This window comes from Python bivittatus, unplaced genomic scaffold (genome assembly GCF_059951505.1).
Source record: "Python bivittatus isolate LINGU-HERP-01145 unplaced genomic scaffold, Pbiv_v1 ctg000160_np1212, whole genome shotgun sequence".
Taxonomy (NCBI): Eukaryota; Metazoa; Chordata; class Lepidosauria; order Squamata; family Pythonidae; genus Python; species Python bivittatus.
In genome coordinates, this window is record NW_028277076.1 from 6,755,716 (window position 1) to 6,774,408 (window position 18,693).

At 43.8% G+C, this 18,693-nt stretch overlaps 1 protein-coding gene across 1 annotated transcript in view; it reads left to right on the top strand.

The window, feature by feature from the left end:
- The window catches only part of AK8 (adenylate kinase 8), a 61,073-nt gene that overhangs the window by 27,275 nt on the left and 15,105 nt on the right, over window positions 1-18,693 (top strand). The window contains exons 10-11 of the mRNA XM_007425206.3: window positions 1,222-1,311; window positions 10,854-10,995. Coding sequence (XP_007425268.2) covers window positions 1,222-1,311; window positions 10,854-10,995 — 232 coding nt within the window. The remainder of the gene's footprint in view (window positions 1-1,221; window positions 1,312-10,853; window positions 10,996-18,693) is intronic.

Genomic DNA, 18,693 nt, shown 5'->3' on the forward strand with positions numbered 1-18,693 from the left:
GTCAAAATTATGACTCTTGCATTATGAACATCATCACACAAAGGATGCAGTTATGCCCATTGGAGTTGGACAGCTGATAAATTCAAATAATTATATAATAATAAGACTTGCATCTTGATGTCCATCACCAGGATTCAGGTAGCATTATTTCCACGATGACGCAATGACCAGATATGCTAGATCTATCTTCCTCCTGCTTCTTCCTGGGTATCTGTGCCTGGTTAGAACTTGGTTGGAGAATCACCAAGTGTTCCCACACTTATAAGCTAGCCCGGGAAATCCTAACAAGAAAATCCCAGAAGACAATCACAAATCCTTTCCACCAAGAAAATTATATGGATGGGTTAATCAAGTCCCCAGAGCAGAAGACCAGTTTAGTCTAGTGGTGAAGGCTCCAGGCTAGAAACCAGGAGACGGTGAGTTCTAGTCCCATCTTAAGCATGAAAGCCAGCTGGGTGACTTTGGGCCAGTCCCTCTCTCTCAGCCCACAATGTCAGGTTTGGGTGAAAGCCGGTCGGTCAATTTCCATCACAATCATTGGATCACCAGTCCGTTGATCCAAAAAGCGGACCCCGCACCTGTGGGAAAACGCGAGGAAGGAAAAAAAACTCCCCAAAGATGATTTCACCCTACTGTGGAGTGTACAAATGTCTCTCCTGGAAATAGGCAGGGCAAAGGTTGGAGAAGACAACTAAATGAACATCCCACGAGTTTGAGGGCTTGGGATGACTCGTCAGACAGCCAGTCCCAGGCCGCCTTCTCCACAAGTTCCTTCCGTAATTATAAGTTTATGACCATGTGCTCTCTTCCTGACTACGTATTTCTGTGCCCTATTTTGATTAGTTATATTTCTCTCCCAGCCTTCCAAAATGAAAAAAAAAAAAAAACTTCCCTGCCAAATGTATTCTTTTTTATTCTGTATTCTTTCCTGCTTTTGTTTGATACACCGAAAGAGAGAGAGAGAGAGAGAGGAAAAGGTACATGATGGAGAAACCATCTGAAACCCCATGGCTTTTATTTTATTCAGTGACCCTTTTTGATATCCAGCTTTTTCTCCCCCTGCTTTTTGTCATTCTGTTCTCCCCTCCATCTTCTCAGTTTGGGCTCCCCTTTCTCTTCCTCCCTCCCTCCCTCCATCTCTCTCTCTCCTTTCTGTCTTTTTTTTTCCCCCTTCCTTTTTAAAAATTAACCTCGTCTCTTTCTGTTTCTCCTTCTTCTCAGTTTGCTGCGGGCAAATGCTTAAGGAAGCTGCAGCCAGCGGTACCAGACTTGGAGAATTCATTAAGCCGTACCTTGACGGCGGATGGCCAGGTACGGAGAGGGGTGACAAATTTGTGGAAGAAAATAACCTCGGGCTTCTCGGGAGAGGAAGAAGGAGAGGAAAATCACCATGCAGTGTTCAACCCTGGGGACATGCCCCCATGAGGCTAATCCGATTAATATTAGGGTCAATCAACATCTCTATTAATCCGATCTCTATTAATCTGGAGCGTAATTCTCCAAATGGGGAGATTTAGCCAAAATGGCACCAGGAACGGGCAGGAGGAAAATATAAGCACAGACTGTAAGGTTGGTCTTCAGGCTCTGAGCAAGGATGTTGATGCAGTCAGGGTGTTGGCAGGGATGGGCAGTGATGCCCGTGAAAATCCCAAAGGAAGTTTAAACCGCCTTGTTCTCTCTGCCACCATTCTGACTATTATCTGAGAATGATCAAGGTTGGCAAGTTATTCAACTTGTTAGTCTACACTAGGGTTTCTCAACCTTGGCAGCTTCAAGATGTGTGGACTTCAACTCCCAGAATTCCCCAGCCAGCATGCTGGGAGCTGAAGTCCACACATAAAGCAGGTGGCTGGGGAATTCTGGGAGTTGAAGTCTGCACATCTTGAAGTTGCCAAGGTTGAGAAACCCTGGTCTACACAATAATATACTAGCCCATCTGACTTCTTGCTGTCTGCCAGGGCTGATGGCCAAAGAGAGAGGCGGGGCTACCCTTGGGAATGTTGGGAGGAGGGCAGCTGCAGTAGGCGGGGTCATGCTGATGCAAATTAGATGGGCGGAGCTATGTCCTCTGGCTGAGGCCAGAATCTTCTGATTCTTTTCCGGTGTTTGGAGGGGAATCTAGACTTTTAAAAAATATGGTCAACCCATTTTAATGCTAAGCATACAACTTTTGTGTAGTTGTCCAGGCAGTCGCCAAGAGTCAAAACTGACTTGAAGGCACACACACAGGCATACACCCACACAAGTCCATACCTTACCATAGTAGGTGAATCTAGTCACTGTGGGTCAACAAAACCAAATTAAAACAACTCCTGGACTCCAAGAAGGACCCCTTCCAATTCATCCTTTTGGCTTTCCCTGCATCCTTCTTTGATCAGATCCCACCAAGGCCAAATCTTGCCATCAAAGTACCACTGAAGAGAAGAAATGTGAAGGGTGAAAGTAATACATGAGTCTTAATCTTGATTCACACGGCACACTAAGGTGCATTCTTCATTCCTCCTCCTCCTCCTCCTCCTCCTCCTCCTCCTCCTCCTCCTGTTCTTCTTCTTTTCTTCTTCATTATCTGTGAACCTAAGCATTAGGATTTTGTGAACCAGGGTTGAACAACGCACGGCTTAACGGGATGGGTGGATTTGTAGGAAAAAAGATAAGCAGAACAGACTTCATTGGGACGGGAAACCTGTGGAAGAATATGTCGTAACGCCGTGCTTTTTGTGGTTGTTCTTGGCAACGGGCAGAGGAAGAAAAAGCACCATTCTGGCTGTCCTGAATTTTATGTTTCGCTGTGCTTTTTGCCCTAAAATCAAAATGAGAGCACTCAAAACTGGCAACCAGCCATTTTCAGTAATGTCCTGCTTGCCTTCCCTTTAAAAAAGAGTGATATTTGAATTTCTCCCAATGGGATTCTTTTGACTGGTGGCTGGAGAGATCGAGGAGGAACAGAACAGGGATGTGGGGATTTTCCAGTTCCCACCTTTACTTTACTACAAGCAGCAACAAGAATGAAATGGGGATGATTCCTTTTATCCAAGGGCGTATTTTATTTCCTTTTATTATACTCGATTTGGGGAGGGGGTTAGTGTGTTCTCTACGATTTGGGGTACCATGGAGGTTTGAGATCACTCTTTTGCCTGCCCTCAACATCTACCCCCCATCTCTAAAAAGTCTCTAACAACCGCAAATCTTATTCTTCCTCTCCTTCATTTTATTCTCGTTTTTTTTCTTTTAAAGGGGTCGGGAAGACATTACTTACCAAGCCTATCTGGGAGTTGAAAGGCTAGGTAAATCTTTCTGTCTGAGAGGTAAGCTCGGGTTTTATTTCTTCTTTATTTTATGAAAAATAAAATGAAATAAAACCCCAGCCAGGCACACGCTGCCTGAACATTGCTAAGAAATCCTTGGGGACATCTGCTGGTTTTCTCAGCTAGTCCTCCCATGCCTGTGTTTGTAGTAGCTGAAGACAGCGCGTGGCTACTTGCTAAATAATTTACAAGTTGATTAATAAACTCACAAGGGTATAATTAGATGAAGGAGAGAAAGAGAAAGAAAGAGAGACGGCGGCTTCGGTAAGGGCACAGGGGCTTAGGGGAGCTCTGGGCTCTCCCCCCCCCCATTTCTCTCTCTCTCTCCCTTTCTCTTTCCTTTTTCATGAAACTTTCTAGGGTGCTGGCGTTTGAAGATAAGTTGGGAAGAGCTCAGCGCGCCTTCTCTTTTGATGTGGAAATAGGACAGTTTGAATCCGTCGAGTTTAATTTTTCACAAGCTGTAAGGGCTGTGTAGTCATACTTCCTCATTTTAGTGTGTGTGTGTGTGTGTGAGACTGGAGGGGGAAAAAACCCTCTTCATTTTCTTTCTCTTTTTTTTCACACCCCCTCACATAAGCAAACTCCAAATTGGAACTAATAAACAGATTATTTTCCTCTTCAAGTTCTGTTTACCCATATACTGAGGGTCCTTCTCCCGTCAAGCTTGCATTGGGGGCCTCAGTGAAGAAGAAAAAAAATTGGTCGGCAGTTGATTTTTGGATTCGAAAAATCGCCCTTTTGGGGAATGCATTTTCAAGAGGGACCCTTTGCTTCCCTCTGACGATGCTTTCGAAACCTCTTTTGGGATGTCTTCCTGCTTCCAAGGCCTCCTCCCCTTCAAAACTTTTGGCATTTTTTTTCCCGCTTGGGAATTGTTAGTTTTCTTTGCTGAAAGAGAAGTAGGAACAGCCAAAGTCTTTTCCCTGTTGGTGGTAACATTTGATAGTCAGGAGAATGTTTATAATTATATTTATATGGACTTTTCTGGATCTTTTTCTAGCTTTCAGAAAACAGATGTGTTCCGAGGCTCACCTTCTAGGAGAAACTAAGGTTTAGATGGGTGTTTTTGTGAGAGAGAAGAGCATTCCCATGTACTACTGGTTTTGGGTTTTGAATCACAAAATAGAGTATTTATATTAAAAAATGCTTACATCTTGAAAACAGTTCTAGGCCACTGCTAATAGCTGCATTATAAACCAAAGTGGCTTATAGCAGCCCATACAATAATGAAACAGTGAGAACCAAGACAGTCAATAAATACCAACAGTAATAAAACTGCAACCCTGACCGTGCTAAAAATTTGGATCTAATTGCAATTGAAAATCATGAAGAGATCTGTAAAAGAAAAGAGTAGGTTCTTCTGTTGATCCTAAAAGTTGGCAATTATAAGATGACCACCTACCCCAGAGCCCATTGCAGAAAAGACCCCATATCTCATGTTTCTTCATTTATCAAAGAAGGACCACCAGGTGGTCAAATGGGTGAGGTTGGCCCTTTATGTCTACTTTGTCCTAGATAAGGGTTCTCTGGATGGGGCCAAGCCATCCTGGCCATTGGTAAGGAATGTTTGGAACTGTAGTTCAGAGTGCTCCAGCTTGCTTGTGACTGGTTGAAGTTTTAAAATCAGGGTCTAGTTGCCTCAACTCTGCCAACAGTGGAACAGATGCAGTTATCCTTAGCTGTCAGTTTCCAAGCTACACCCCTTTTCTACAACTGACAACAGGGAGATTTACACACTGTCAGTTTCTACTGTAGGCCAAGGCTGCCATCTCAGATGAGGTTGGTGCTGTATGAGGAACCGTGGCAGAAACCGTTGGGTCAACCTCTTTTCTTCATCTAATCATGTGTTTCTGACCCCAACCCAAGGGGTTGTGTTCTTTAGCTGTTTGGCTGCAATGACCCATCCCTTCTCAGTAGCTAACCTGGCCTTCATCAAAGGTCCTCAGGCTGAGAAGTGGATCAGAAGAGGGAAACAGGGCACCTTCTGGCCTGCAGTGGATGAACCCACCTTCTCCTTTACCTGTAGCAAAGTTTGCATTCTGGAGGAGACTCAATGCAGCTTCTCTGCTCAAGAGCAGGTATACCAAATCCATGCTTTTTCACTGAAGGTGCCCCCCCACCCACCCCCATTTCTTCATCCTGGGGGGAAATTCCAGATCAGAATGCTCTAACATATTTACTTGCAAGGAAATCTCTTCATCAGATCTTCTGTATTATAGAGTGGGGTGTGCGATCCTTCCAAGGCTGAGGACCACCCTTCGTCTTTCAGAGGCCTCCTGAGAACACCTATTCCAAAGAAACAGGTGGAGCCAAGAGAAGGAACTGGATGGGGCCACAACTCAAACTCCTATTTGATGTAGTCAGATTTTATTTTAACCCCATGCTGCTAGTGTGATGGGCCTCCATCTGTTTGACTTCTTCCGTTGTCCTGTTATCGTTAAAAATGACAATAGGGGAGGAACTCTTAATGGGGCTTAGATGCCCTTTCGAGGCGTAGGACATTAAAGGAATGGGATTAGCCTCACAGTTATTTATTTTCCCTCTGATAAAAAGATTTTTCAGGGTTTTGAAGCTTTGCAAAAACCTGTGCCTCTCGTTTAGCCAGAAATGACTCGGCACAGGAATGGGCAGTGATGGCTGTATAATAGTACATTAAACTCTTCTGTCTCCTCTGTTTGACTGGGGTGGGTGGAGAGTTAGAATTTAGCCTAGACAGTTGGTTGCTCTAGAAATATCTTTCAAAACTCTTCCCAACCCATTTCTGCTTTATCGTTACTTTCCCAATATTTCCCTTTTTGAGTGTCCTATTACCTAGCCAGCCTTGGCCAATCTCAAGAAGCTAAGAAGGGACAGATCTGATTAGTGTCTGAATGGAGGCCACGCATCAGGGCTGTAGGCTCTACTGAAAAGTCAGAAATGTTCTGGAAGAATGCAACAGCAGCCCCCTTATGTAATACTGCCAAGAAAACTTCACAGAAGTGTCCATGAAATTGGACTCAAACGAACTGGGAGTCTCTCTAAATGGCAACCTCTACCGGATCTCGGCCGATCTCAGAAACCCCAAAGGGTTGGTCCTGGTTAGTATTTGGGTGGAAGATCACTAGGAAATCTTTACACTGTAGATATCCCAACAACTTCCCAGAACAGGGCAGTGCCAAAACCACTTCCATATTGTTGCCAAGAAAAGCTATGGAAATGCCCACAGAGTCACCAGGAGGAGCCAAGATCTTGAAGAAGATACCAACGTTCGCCTTGTCTTGTAGGGAGTTGATATTGTCAGTAGGTGGTGCCACATAATCGATAGAGCAGGCAGTTTTCTTGCAACCGCTGATGTTGTGTTTATTATTGGTACATCACAGGCCATGCGTTAGCAAGCTGCACAGCCAAGCTGCAGTCGGCTGGATTCAAAAGCCGGAAAAACAGCAGCGGTGTTAAGAAAATAATGATAGCCTTAGATATCTCTGGTCCTTCTTATGTTGACCGCAGTTTGAAGGTTCTGAACTTTGGTTTCCAATGGAAACTGTAGTTTGCATTCATCCCTGTCATGCAGTCTCTGGACTATGGGTTGCTTCAGAAGTGCTCTTCAAAGCTGGAATCTTCTCGAATTCTCAGCCCCCGAAAAAGGGGGGGAAAAAAGTTAAAGCCACCTGCAGAGAGACCAAAAAATGAAGAAAAAGGAAAAAGCACAAAGGAAAGTGACTTTTGTAGATTGAAGCAAGCCCATCACCTTTTTAAAGCTGAAATGAAATCCCTGAGCAGGGTGATCTTGGTGAAGGGGTTGGAAAGGATATGCCATTGAGGCTGTCACAGGTGGAAAGGTGGTCTGGACTCCGTTGCAGGTCCTCACAGTTTCTACTCAAATTCTCTCAAACAGAAAGAGGCCATGGGCAATGATGTTGGCCTCTCGTAGCCTTGCCAGCTTGAAATCATGGCTTGGGGGGCTTTTAGTGGCTCGAACTGTGGCTTGTAAAGGGAAGCAAAATGGCAATTTATTGCTCTCATGCATGTTTGAGGAATGACCTTTTAGCTTCGGGATGGATGTACCCTGAAGCAAATTAGAATTAAAATCAGTTCTGCATCTTTAAAGTTTGATTTTTTCCCCCTCTCTGAACATTTAAGGCCAGCAGGCTTAAGGAGAAATGAAAGACATTTCCTGGAGATTCCCACTGGTTGGTTGGTTTGATTTGGGCTTAGTGTAATGTATGAATCTGGTCACTATGGCTGATCCCCAAACCATTGTTAAAAAACAAAACAGAGCAAAACATGGATCAATAGGATGTGTGAAGACTGAGCTGCAGAAGATTTTGCTACTGATGGCTGTTAGGGATTTGTTAGTAGCCACTGAGATGTTTTTAGACATGGTACTAATATATACATTGAGTAAAAAAAAAATAGTTGCTGTAAATTACCTTCTTGACCAGAGACAGCAAGTCAACAAACTAGGGGAAAAGCATTTTTCTCCAAACCAAGTCCTCTCCCCAATGGCCATCCTGTACAATCTTAGGGTATGGAACTGAGCTTTAATTGTGCAGCTGAATGCTATACGTTAATACATATACAAAAAGCCCAGCTCCTGCCACGCTGTCAATAATTTTGCTTTTTGAGCATTTTTGATAGCATTTTAAAACCGAATCACATGGGATTGGCACTGAAAGAGTCTTACTGTTGGTCAGCTATGCATTGTGTATTTTCTTTGTATTGAGCCAAGTATCTTTAGGGTTCTACGCAAGATCTGAAGAGGAAGAATTGGAAAAGGGCAACAGACAGTGAGTCCAAAAAGTTCAGAGCTGAAGTCACATTCAGCACCTGGGAGAGCTCCTCAAGTAGGAGTTGTTGCTCCACAAAGAACTGAGTCCACTTCTTTTTTAATTTTTTATGCTAGATTGATTCAAATGATCCTGCTTCACCCAGGTTGGTTCCATCTGCATGTGTTGAAGCTACAACTCCCAGAAGTCCCATCTAACTTTAGGAAGAAGCCTACTGTAACCAACAGGTCATATTCTCATAATCTATTTCCCAATGTATTTTATTAAAGAAATAACTCTTCCAAACTTTGTGGTCAGCAGGAAGATGGATGGTTTTCCCCGGAGGACTCAAATAACATTAAACGAATTTGACCTTTGTGGAATAATCAGGTATTCTGCTCTTGCGCTTTGCTGAATTTAGGGATGACACGCCAAGCCAGTAGAAGTAGCCCTTGGCAGTAGCTGATAATCAGGGCAAGATGTTAACTGTCAAACCCTGAGATCAACCCTCAGGCATCTGAATTAATGATGGAAGGCTTTAGACCTACTGGGGGAAGGAGTGGGAAAATATCTAAGAGGAGGAGAAAAGCTAAGTGAGCCGTGGTATCAAAGAAGCCTCCAACTTTCCACAGCAAGGAATAGCCAGCTCCTCCCAACCTTGTCCCAAGAAGACCATTGTAAGGCTCGTGAATATCAAGGATTTATAGGTTTAGAAGGTAGGTCAATACATGTCAAAAGCTTCTTCGTCTTTATAGAAAGCAAAGATATTGAACAAAAAGCTTCAAATCGGAGTGGAGCGGAGGATGCGTTTGTGTGGTGTTTTGCTCTGGTACTCATTATAGATCTGTATTTTCAGCTTTCAGCATCTACATTTTTGAAGTTTTGCTCGGGTGTTCATTACGGATCCATCTTTCGGCTTTCAGATATTGAGCCTTTTGGAAGAGCGAGAGAGTAAAAATATCTCCCCTGCTTCCCCTGCAGAGATGAATTTGAGGAGCAGTTTGAGAAGCTGGAAAGCTATTTTAGATTATTAGGTGTCATAAACGTGCTTTTGGCAGTGTGGCACGCATTTGACGGCCACACCAAGGCAAGGTAGTGGAGGAACTGATAGAAGAGACGCATAATTTAATATACGGAGATAATCAACTTTCAGGCTTCCTTAATTTTCTTTTAAGGCCAGGTTTCTGGTCTTTAGTATCATTTTAAAGGTGAGCGTCAATGCCTGGGGATTGCAAAAATTACTACTTGAACAGGGAATTAATAAGTAAGGAAGTTAGTAAGAAAGCAGAGATGTTGTATTCCAGGGTTTTGAAATATATCCCGGGTTGGAATGTATCATGCATTGGAATATCTCTCCTATCACCTTCCAGGCCAACACGGCTCTTGCAAAGAATACATTTCCAAAAGGACCCAGATTTTGGAAGGCTCTTCCGGAACTCTTCATGGAGATCTTGCACCTGCCATAAATTTCTCCCACAGCTTTTGAAGAGTTTCTCTCTCTCTTCTGCCTCTGTCATTTGCAGTATTCAGTTCGTGATAATAACCTACCTAATGGAGAATATTGGGAAAAGATGTAGGTGGAGGTTGGATCATTGTTAAAGATATCCTTGTGGTTTCAAGAATCAGTATAGTAAATCTGAAACTTTGGGGGATTTAATTCCCCAAAATATGACTCTACCTTCTCTTCTCTTCTCTTCTCTTCTCTTCTCTTCTCTTCTCTTCTCTTCTCTTCTCTTCTCTTCTCTTCTCTTCTCTTCTCTTCTCCCCTCCCCTCCCCTCCCCTCCCCTCCCCTCCCCTCCCCTCCCATTCCATTCCATTCCATTCCATTCCATTCCATTCTATTCTATTCTTTATGGGGTTTTGAAGGCCCCCTTACTCCAAAAATACTCTGGGCAGCTTACAGTATTTCAAATACATAGTTTAAAAACCTTAACCACCCAGGCAAAACAGCCACAAAAACATTCAATTTTATTTTATTTTCATTTACCCCAACCTTTCCAATTATGGGTCTCTCTGCTAGCAATGTATCTTCAGATTCTTTTAGGGACTGTGTTCCTAACTCGGAGGTAGAGGTTAAAAGTTGCCCACGTTTAGGATAAAAGGAAACCAATGGGTTGAAATTTGGGTATGTCATCATCCCCTGAAAGTGTGCCAGTTGACAACTTCATCAGAACGTTCCAAGCTCAACTCCTTACCCTAGTTGTTCACTTGAGGCCAAGCAATTCAGGATAAGCTGTTTGGTCTACCCTACTGGCAATGACAGTTATGGCCAGTTGGTGTTCCTGACAATCTCATGGAAGTTGCATACGAACAAGGAGGCCATTGACTGTACATTGTGCCTTGCTCATTTGTTTTTAGCGCTAGACATGGAAGGCAAGAAGTTTTCTGCCTAGTTTAGACGGCCTCTTGAGAAGTTACAGCTTTAATGTGGCTGCTCTGAGCCATGGTGTTTGCTCTCTTCAAGGGCAGCTTGGATTCCAGGGGGATCCAGTCAACACATGGAAGGCTATCATGGAGTATCAGTCTTGAAGGCTCCATGTTACCTCTGAGTCAGGGGCAGCCTGTCTGCCAAACCCAGCCGCAGAGGAACAATGATGGGAGAAGGGAATGTTACGGCCTGATCCAGGAGGGCTATTCTTACACCCTTCATCAGTGCATTTGTGCGTGATGCTAAGATCTTAAATTAGGACCGAAGGTGTTCCCTGCTTAGTTGGTAATCGTTCACTGCTTCCCACTGCTTAGGTTCCTGTTATCAACTGACAGCATGCATTGTCAAAATATTTTTTTTTCCTGCTCTAGTGCCAGACAACATTGTCATAAAACTCCTGTCAAAACGGATAAACAGACTGGATTGCTACATTCGAGGTTGGGTATTGCATGGTTTCCCAAGAGATGAAGACCAAGCGAAACACATGCCAGGGGCTGCGATTTATCCAAACAGGTAACAGATCCTCTTTCTTTTACACTTGGAGGATTAGCGCCTTCTCTTGCAACGAACCAGACGGCCAATCTTTCCTTCACTGCCGGCTATGAAGCTGTCTGGGGACAAGAATGAGCCTGGCTCTTTCCAGTTTCTCTCCCCCTGAATAGTGTTCATGCAATGGCTTACCTCTTTTGTTTTTACCATAGGGCCAATTGAAAGGTCAGCTACTGTGAAAAAGAGGTGAATGTCATGTTTGGGGCAGCGGGAAAGAAAAGAATAATTAAAGTTCCTATGCCTATCTAAAATGTAGCAACCCTTGAAATACTGTTGCATTGGTCTACAGCAGCCATCATCCCCAGCCAGCCTGGCCTGTGGGGATGCTGGTGCTTTGCGGTAATGATGGAAGTTGATATCCGCCATGTCTGGAGAACACCAGCCAGGGCAAGGTATGGTCAATTTAAAGCAAGAGGATTTCTTAAATGGGTGAAAATCATCTGTTGACCTGGTTATGTACCATCCATCCATCCATCCATCCATCTTGGTAGGCCATCTCCACCTGGGAACCTGCCAGATGGGTTAGGACTCCAGTTCCCGGAATTCCATAGCTAGCATGGAGTCTGTAGAACCATAGAGTTGGAAAGGAACCTTAAGATCATCTGGTCTAATTCTTTGGTCAATAGAAGGACCTTAATTAAAACTTCCCTAATAGATGGCTGCCCAGCCTTTTCATGAACACATCTACTGAAGAGAGGCCTACCATGTTCCTCAACTTTGGTTTCCCTGTCAAACCGCTGTTAGCAGTTTGTCCTAACGTTCATTCCCAACCTGCCTTCCCATAACTTAAGCCCGTTATTCTTTTTCCTCCCTCCTGGTTTCTCAAGAAAGAAAATCTTGACCTTCTACTGCATGATCCCTCTTTCAGTGGTCTCTTCTTGCAGCTAACCAGACCCTGTTACTTCCTTTCTTTTTCAAAGGGTTTCACTTCTTTTTCAGTGGGTTTCCCTGATCATCCTCATTTCTCTTCTTGGCACCTTTTTTTTAGTTTTCCTGAATCTTTGGTTAAATGGGGTGCCCAAAACTAGAAGCGAGATTTGAGGCGGGGTCTGACCAATACAATAAAAAATGGCCCCGTTGACTTTCCTGGCTGGATATTAAACCAGAGATTTGGGGCATGCCAGGAAAGGCTTTATCTCTTTTACAAACTCTGATCCCGTCTGAGTTAGAGAAACAGAAGGATTCATATGTGCAAAAGAAGGAGTCAATCTGGTCCATCTTGAGATGCACATTTTGAAATTCCAGTTGATTCTAATGAGAGGTGCACATGTTTATCTCAGGGCCAGATCTGGCCTTCAAGAGAGGAGTGGGGAGCACTAATGGGGTGATAGATACCAGCCCTTCCATGAAAGGGGGTGAGAAAGGAGCAATTTGTAGAATCACACGTAGCTCCTTGGTAGAAACTGGTGCTGTAAATCACTTGTTTCTGGCACAGGTTATAAAACATTCAGCCTACAGTGAAGTGTGTTTCTAACACCAAGAGGGGGAAAAAAACCCTTGAAATAGAATTAGGGCTTAGAAATCAATCTGGGAACAGAAGCAGAGGGGTATATATCAAACCAATTGCAGCTCTGCCTTTTTCTCATTTTTAGGTGAGCTGAGGTTGATGAAATTAGATTAAAATAAATTTACATATATATCAAGTTTATTAAAATCCCGTCACATCCCTAAACAAAGTTATTGGTGAAAAGGTCTGCTTCTTCTGTACTGGGATCTGCCTGTTGGCCTCTCTAGTTGATCAAAAGCAGAATTACTGTCAGGACATCAACCTGTAAGTCTGTTTCTTAGAAGTAATAAATGGTTTCATGTTCAAATACTGTGTTTTATCTGACTTCCATCCCATAAACCTGCTGCAAATACCACTAAATTATATAGCATTGAACAGTATCAGTCTCTGGGCTCCTTCAATTTATGGAAAGGAAGAGAAAACAAACCAGTAATTGATAGCAAGGAAGAATGAAAAATCAAGTTATTTGAGTGAAGTGGGTGGGGAAAATTCCTCCAACAAGAAGAAACAAATTGGGCTATAAAATTTCTTAATATGTAATCATAAAAAAGAGAGAAAGAGAGCAGGATCCCTCATAGCTTCAGCTCTAGCATCCTGCAATCTGCCTCAGGCAAAGATGAGAATAATTTATTTCCTGCTGCCCCAGAAAAGGTATTAGATTTGGCATGGGTCACAAAGCAAGGTAAGAATATTCAGAACAGCGGAAAAGTAGTACTTTTTCTGGTTTCACGTGGCATCAAATTAGCTGGTGGAATTCACAATGCTGGGGTGATGTAAGCTCTCTGCCTAAAGGGCTATTTTTCTTTCTAAAGCAAAGACTTAGTCAGAATTACGGCAGATGCGTTTGTTGACCAGGAGCGCCAACTGGAACATCCATCAACAGAGACTTGGCTTGGAGACTTGCCAAGAGGGACCTAGTTGGTCAGTATGGGGAATTGGAAGTTGGAATCAATGAACCTTTGGTACGAGCCAACTCTTACATCCTTACCGAAAAAAGATGGGGAAAATGTCCTCCGGTTGACTATTCCTGAGAAAATGGATTGGTTTCTCTTTAATTCAGTACAACTGTAATCAGTGGCATTTTCTCCGCTCTTCAGGCAGTTGAATTAGTTAAAAAAAAAAACATACAAAAGGCCAGTGTAAGACAATGAGCCATCTCAATTAAAGATTGGTGTATTTGTAAAAAGGGTAGCACTGTTCGGTGGTGGACGAGATAGGTATTCATTTGAAGAGCGATGAAGTTGCTTGGGGTGCAAATGCGTGGTTGCTTCCTTTTCTTGACGCTGCAGTCTGCAGACAGATTGGTCTGCAATTCCCATAATTGCCAGTCTGCTCTTAAGAGGGACAAATGGACTTTAGTCTGATGTGTCTGGTGAGGCACAAATGGACTTTAGTCTGATGTATTTGGAGTGAGAGGAAGCTGTGCTAGAACTTCTGGTCTGAAGGCATCAACTCATCTCAACTCAAATCTTTTATTGTGATCACTGACTTTGTACAAAGAACATGAAACACCAAACTATCCAAACCTATTTTAGCCTAGCTTAGCATAGCCTGTTGTGTGTGTGTGAGATCCTAGAGCCAGCTGATAGAGGCAGTCTGGTTTAAAGAAAGACCTCTGTTTACAGAACTATGGCATGCTTCTGAAACATCTCCAAACACCACTGGAAACAGGGGGATAGTTGTGGGATCCATACCTACGTGAAACACCCTTTTCTACCTACTGATTGTAGTCCAGGCAGAAGATGTGTCATAACCAGAAGAAATCTGCTGCTTTTAAGAAGTTGGAGACTGGATACAAACCGGGCACATACATGGAGATCTCTTTCTACCAGCTTGAGGCAGTTGCATTGCATGGATTGGAAAAGAAACGATAAAGAAAGGCTGTTGGCTTGGTGATACTCTTGGGTTTTGGGGACCAGATACACAGAGCTTTCTGACCTCCACTGGTCACCAACAGTCAGCACCAAAAATGTCTCCTTCCAGCCTATATTAATGATGGTGTCTAAGAACCTATCTGTAGGAATCAGTCCAGGGCATCCTTGTTTGATTTAGACTGCAGTGCTATGCATATCTCCTTGGGAGTAGATCCTGTGGACATTACCAGGAACTTTTGAGAAGGCATCCAGTAAATTGTTCCTCGATGGGGATTTTTCAGGTTGACTGAATGTTTTTATTAGAAGTATAGAAGACAAGCATCATAGTGTGATGCAAAAGACGTGTGCTTGGGACGAAAGAGTTCTGAACTCAAGAAGGTGGAAATGCCAGAATTTGAAAGGAGCTTAAAATCCTTCCATACAAAATCCAGTCTTGGTTCACCCTTGGTCATGGAAGAGGACCTACGGGATGGTGGCATTATTGCAAGATTGAGATAGATACCTTGGATATCTACGAGTCAGTCTGTGTATTTCCTGTTCTGGCCATCACTGATGGTTGGATTAATAAGTATAGAATTTCCCAGTCAGTTCCTAACTCTGAACATCTTCCTGTGTAAGCATCTCGCTTAGAATCTCAAGAGACATGGTGGTGGCAGTAACTCACCTAGGTTGGGACGGTGGGGAGGCAAATGTTCACTGCAGCTTTCAGTGCAAATGTGGGCAGCTTTGCTTCTGAGGAATGTGGGTGAGACGTGTTTTCTCATGACATGTGTGCTTAACATCCGAATTAGCACTGGCTGATCAGGGCTAAGGTTCTTTTGAAACAGACTCCACCTTCTATGTTTCTCAGGTGAGAAAATTCCAGCAAGTTTTGAAACCTTATACGTACTTCACAAAAACGGAGCTTTTGGGAATCCGTATTAAAAAGGAGCTGTGTTTTTCCTTCTCTGGCAAGAGAAGGTCCCTCTTTTTGCCTGCACTTAGGTCTAGGATGCACGTTTAAATATCAAGGCAAAAAGAAAAAAAAATCAAGGGATGGGTAGGTGGGGAGCTGCGATAGGAGAATGAAAATGGGGGATTTTATTTTCTCCCACTTGGTTATTATTTGGGCTTTCTTATCTCCGCTGCTAGTTTTCAGGGTGGATTAAAGATAATCAGCTGCCTATTAATGGAGACCTGAACCAGGAGATGGGAGTATGAACCAGCAGCAAAATTCAACGGTTGGGAGAGGTTAATAACTCTATTACTACCAGCTCTTTTCTTTAGCCATTTGAAGAGCTCGGTATTAGCCTTATCTTAGTCCTCCATTAATTGAGCTAATAGAACCTCGGTGACCTTCGCAGGGTGCCATTATCTGTGAGTTTGCCAGACGTGGGTTGGCATACTTATTGCTGAATATGTATTCCGCAGATGTTCCGGTTTGTGTTGGGAGAAAGATTTTGGTTAAAGATCACCTAACTTCAAATCCTCCGTCCCTTCCTCCTCTTAACATTTACCTGCTCTCTTCTGTGGCCCATCGAAAGAAATGTGGAAATGAAAGGACGTGACTTAATTAAAGTCCTTCCCGATTAGATGTGGGAAGTTTTCAAGTCCACGGCGCGTTAGGAAGTTGTTGAAAGGCCATGGAAGGGCTCTGGGTGAGGGGGTTAAAAAGAAGAAGAGGGTTTCCTAGACTGTCTTTTTATGGCTGGATTAATTAAGATCAGATTGTCCTCTCCTGCAGTAGCTTTCCTTTGCAAATGACAGTCTGCAAGTGTAGACCATGGAGGAAAGAGATGGAGAATGTATGCATTTAAATACCTACATCCACCGTGCCATAGCAAATGTCCTGCCTCAAACACTGGAAGCAGAAATGCGTGTTTGAGGACTGGCCAATAGACCAGCCATGAGTGTTCCTGAGCTGGCCTAATTTGACACTTATCCATTCCATTGGTTTCACCTAGGACTCTCCTGGAAAAAAAATACTTTGTTAAGGACATGCAATGGCCAGTCAACAAGTCCATAATCTTAGAAGAAACCCAAGTATTGGACAGATGAAGCTGTTCTAGTCCTGACTTAAAGGAACTGAGAAGGGAAAAAGTTGGGAAGGGAAAAGGAGAGGGAAAATGACATCATTCTTGAAAAGGAGGAATTCGGACCAACGGATGAGGATGTTGTAAGGTTGAAGTTCATCTCTTGTATGACTTTGGATGCTTCAGGAGAAATGGGGGGGGGGGAAGGATGACTTTCCCCCCTTTTCTTTCCCCACCCCCAAAATCCATATAGCTGTAAAACGCTCAGATTTGGGCAGAAAGTGACTCTGGATTTACACATCACAGTGATTTGCAAGAGAGGGGGAAGATTCTCCATTTCCTGGTTGCTGAAAGAAAGAATTCTTCCTTCACCCTTAAGTGACTGCCCTGGAACAAAGTCAACTGGGAATGCATTTTTCTGCACATGCCTTTCTCACGAGAAACCTTGGGCCTTGAATTTTGAGCCTCGATCCTTTGCCCCAACCTCCAGTTGCTAGGCCCTGAGGACCTAGTAAAAAATCCCACCCTCACCGTTGACCTTGCAAGCCCTCACTGCTTAAAAAAGCAGGAGAACAAATGCAGAAGAGCATCGTTGCAGGTCCCACTTGTGTCTGCATTGGTGTGCAATAAAATGAGCATCCTTTCACGCCAAATTGCCAAATTCCCCATGTCCACCATGCTTGGTCTCACAGCTCCTAGGAGGTGGGTCACCCTGCCTTTAGCAATGCCTCCTTCTCCCCCACCTCCCCATTCTGCCTGACCCTGCTATAGATCTTGACGGTTGTTTTGAGTTGTCAGTGTTCTGTCTATATTTGCTTTAACCCAGATGCCCTGCCTTGCCTGTGGTGGCGGGATGTAGTCCCCTTTCTCTCATCAACAATAATTAGGCTTGTAAGACTAATGGAAGAAATCGTGTCTAATTACCTTACTGAAGGCCCAATTATGCTATTAACATTCGCGGGGTAGAAGCTAACGGTGAGGAGAGCGTCTCATTTGCATGGCATTAAGTTAATTGAGCTGGAAGCTATAGGGCGGAGGATGGTGGGGCGGGCAGGGGGAGAGAAAGTGCTAGAGGGCTAGTATTACAGACTGGATAAGGATGTCCAGACTGGGACAATTAACCTGACAGTTTTATTAATTAACGGCGATCTGATTACCTAGCAGGAATAGCATTTGGCAGAGAGAGAGAGAAAGAGAATGAGCGAGCGGGTGTGTGTCATTCCCAACCAGGATAATGGTCAATTGTGGTGCAATGAATGGGATGATTTGGTTTGCAAACGGTTTGTCTTGCACCCAGTGGATTTTCAGCCCTGGTGTTTTGGCAGGGAGGGGAAACCACTTTTTATAACCCAATTCTATGGCCGGGAGAGGGGAGAGATGTACTTTCACACTTGCAAGATTTTGTTAATGTCACCTTACAATAAAGTAGAATTTGTTCATCTGGTCATGCTTCCTGTCTGATATCAATCTTGCAAGTCTCGAAGTACATTTCTCCCCATCCCCTTTACAGCCCAAGAAACTAGGGAGGTTCCCTTCTGAGACACTTCCCACGCCTCTTTTTCTTCTGTGGGCTAAGCTGCCTCTTATCTGACCATTGTCTAGTCTGCTGCTCCTCTTCCTCCTGTCTCCCAAGGTCATTCCCACATACCGTTCGAGGGAGAAGCAAAAAGCTGGACTAGAATGACCCTTGGCCTGATCCAGTGGAGCTGTTCATATGCTCCTTGATTCTCATCTGATGGAACAAGAGAGGATGGCTTTGACCATCAAGCAATGAATTCTTCTTAGTGCTGGTTTAGTTACAGACTGCCTTTTGCTTTTCTGTAATGCCAAGAGTAGCCTGAGAATCTTGGCAACGGGACCACAGCCCACCTTTGCCAAGTGCAAAGGCAGCCAAACAAGTTGTGGAGTTCATAGCCTAGCAAAACACCAATGAGCTTGCTGGATTCAAAGATATGGTCACGCAAGGTTGGAGACCGCTCTGTTCAGGTGGGGCAATAGCAGTGCAAAAAATGCAACCAGGAGGCTACACGTGGCTTTCTACTCTCGTTTTTCACAACTGGGTGGGGCCAATGATTTGATTTTTTAAAACCTTTTTTAAAGTCTTCTGGTGGTTTTAAGGAGCAAAAAGGAGGCCCTTATGTCTTGCAGATGCTTAAGGCTCCCAGTCCCCCCTTTACATTCCTGAAGCCCCCTCCCCAAATGGCCCCACTTTTGGAATGCAGCCCTCAAAATCTTGTGCAGGTCTTGAGCTAACCAAAATGGCACCAGG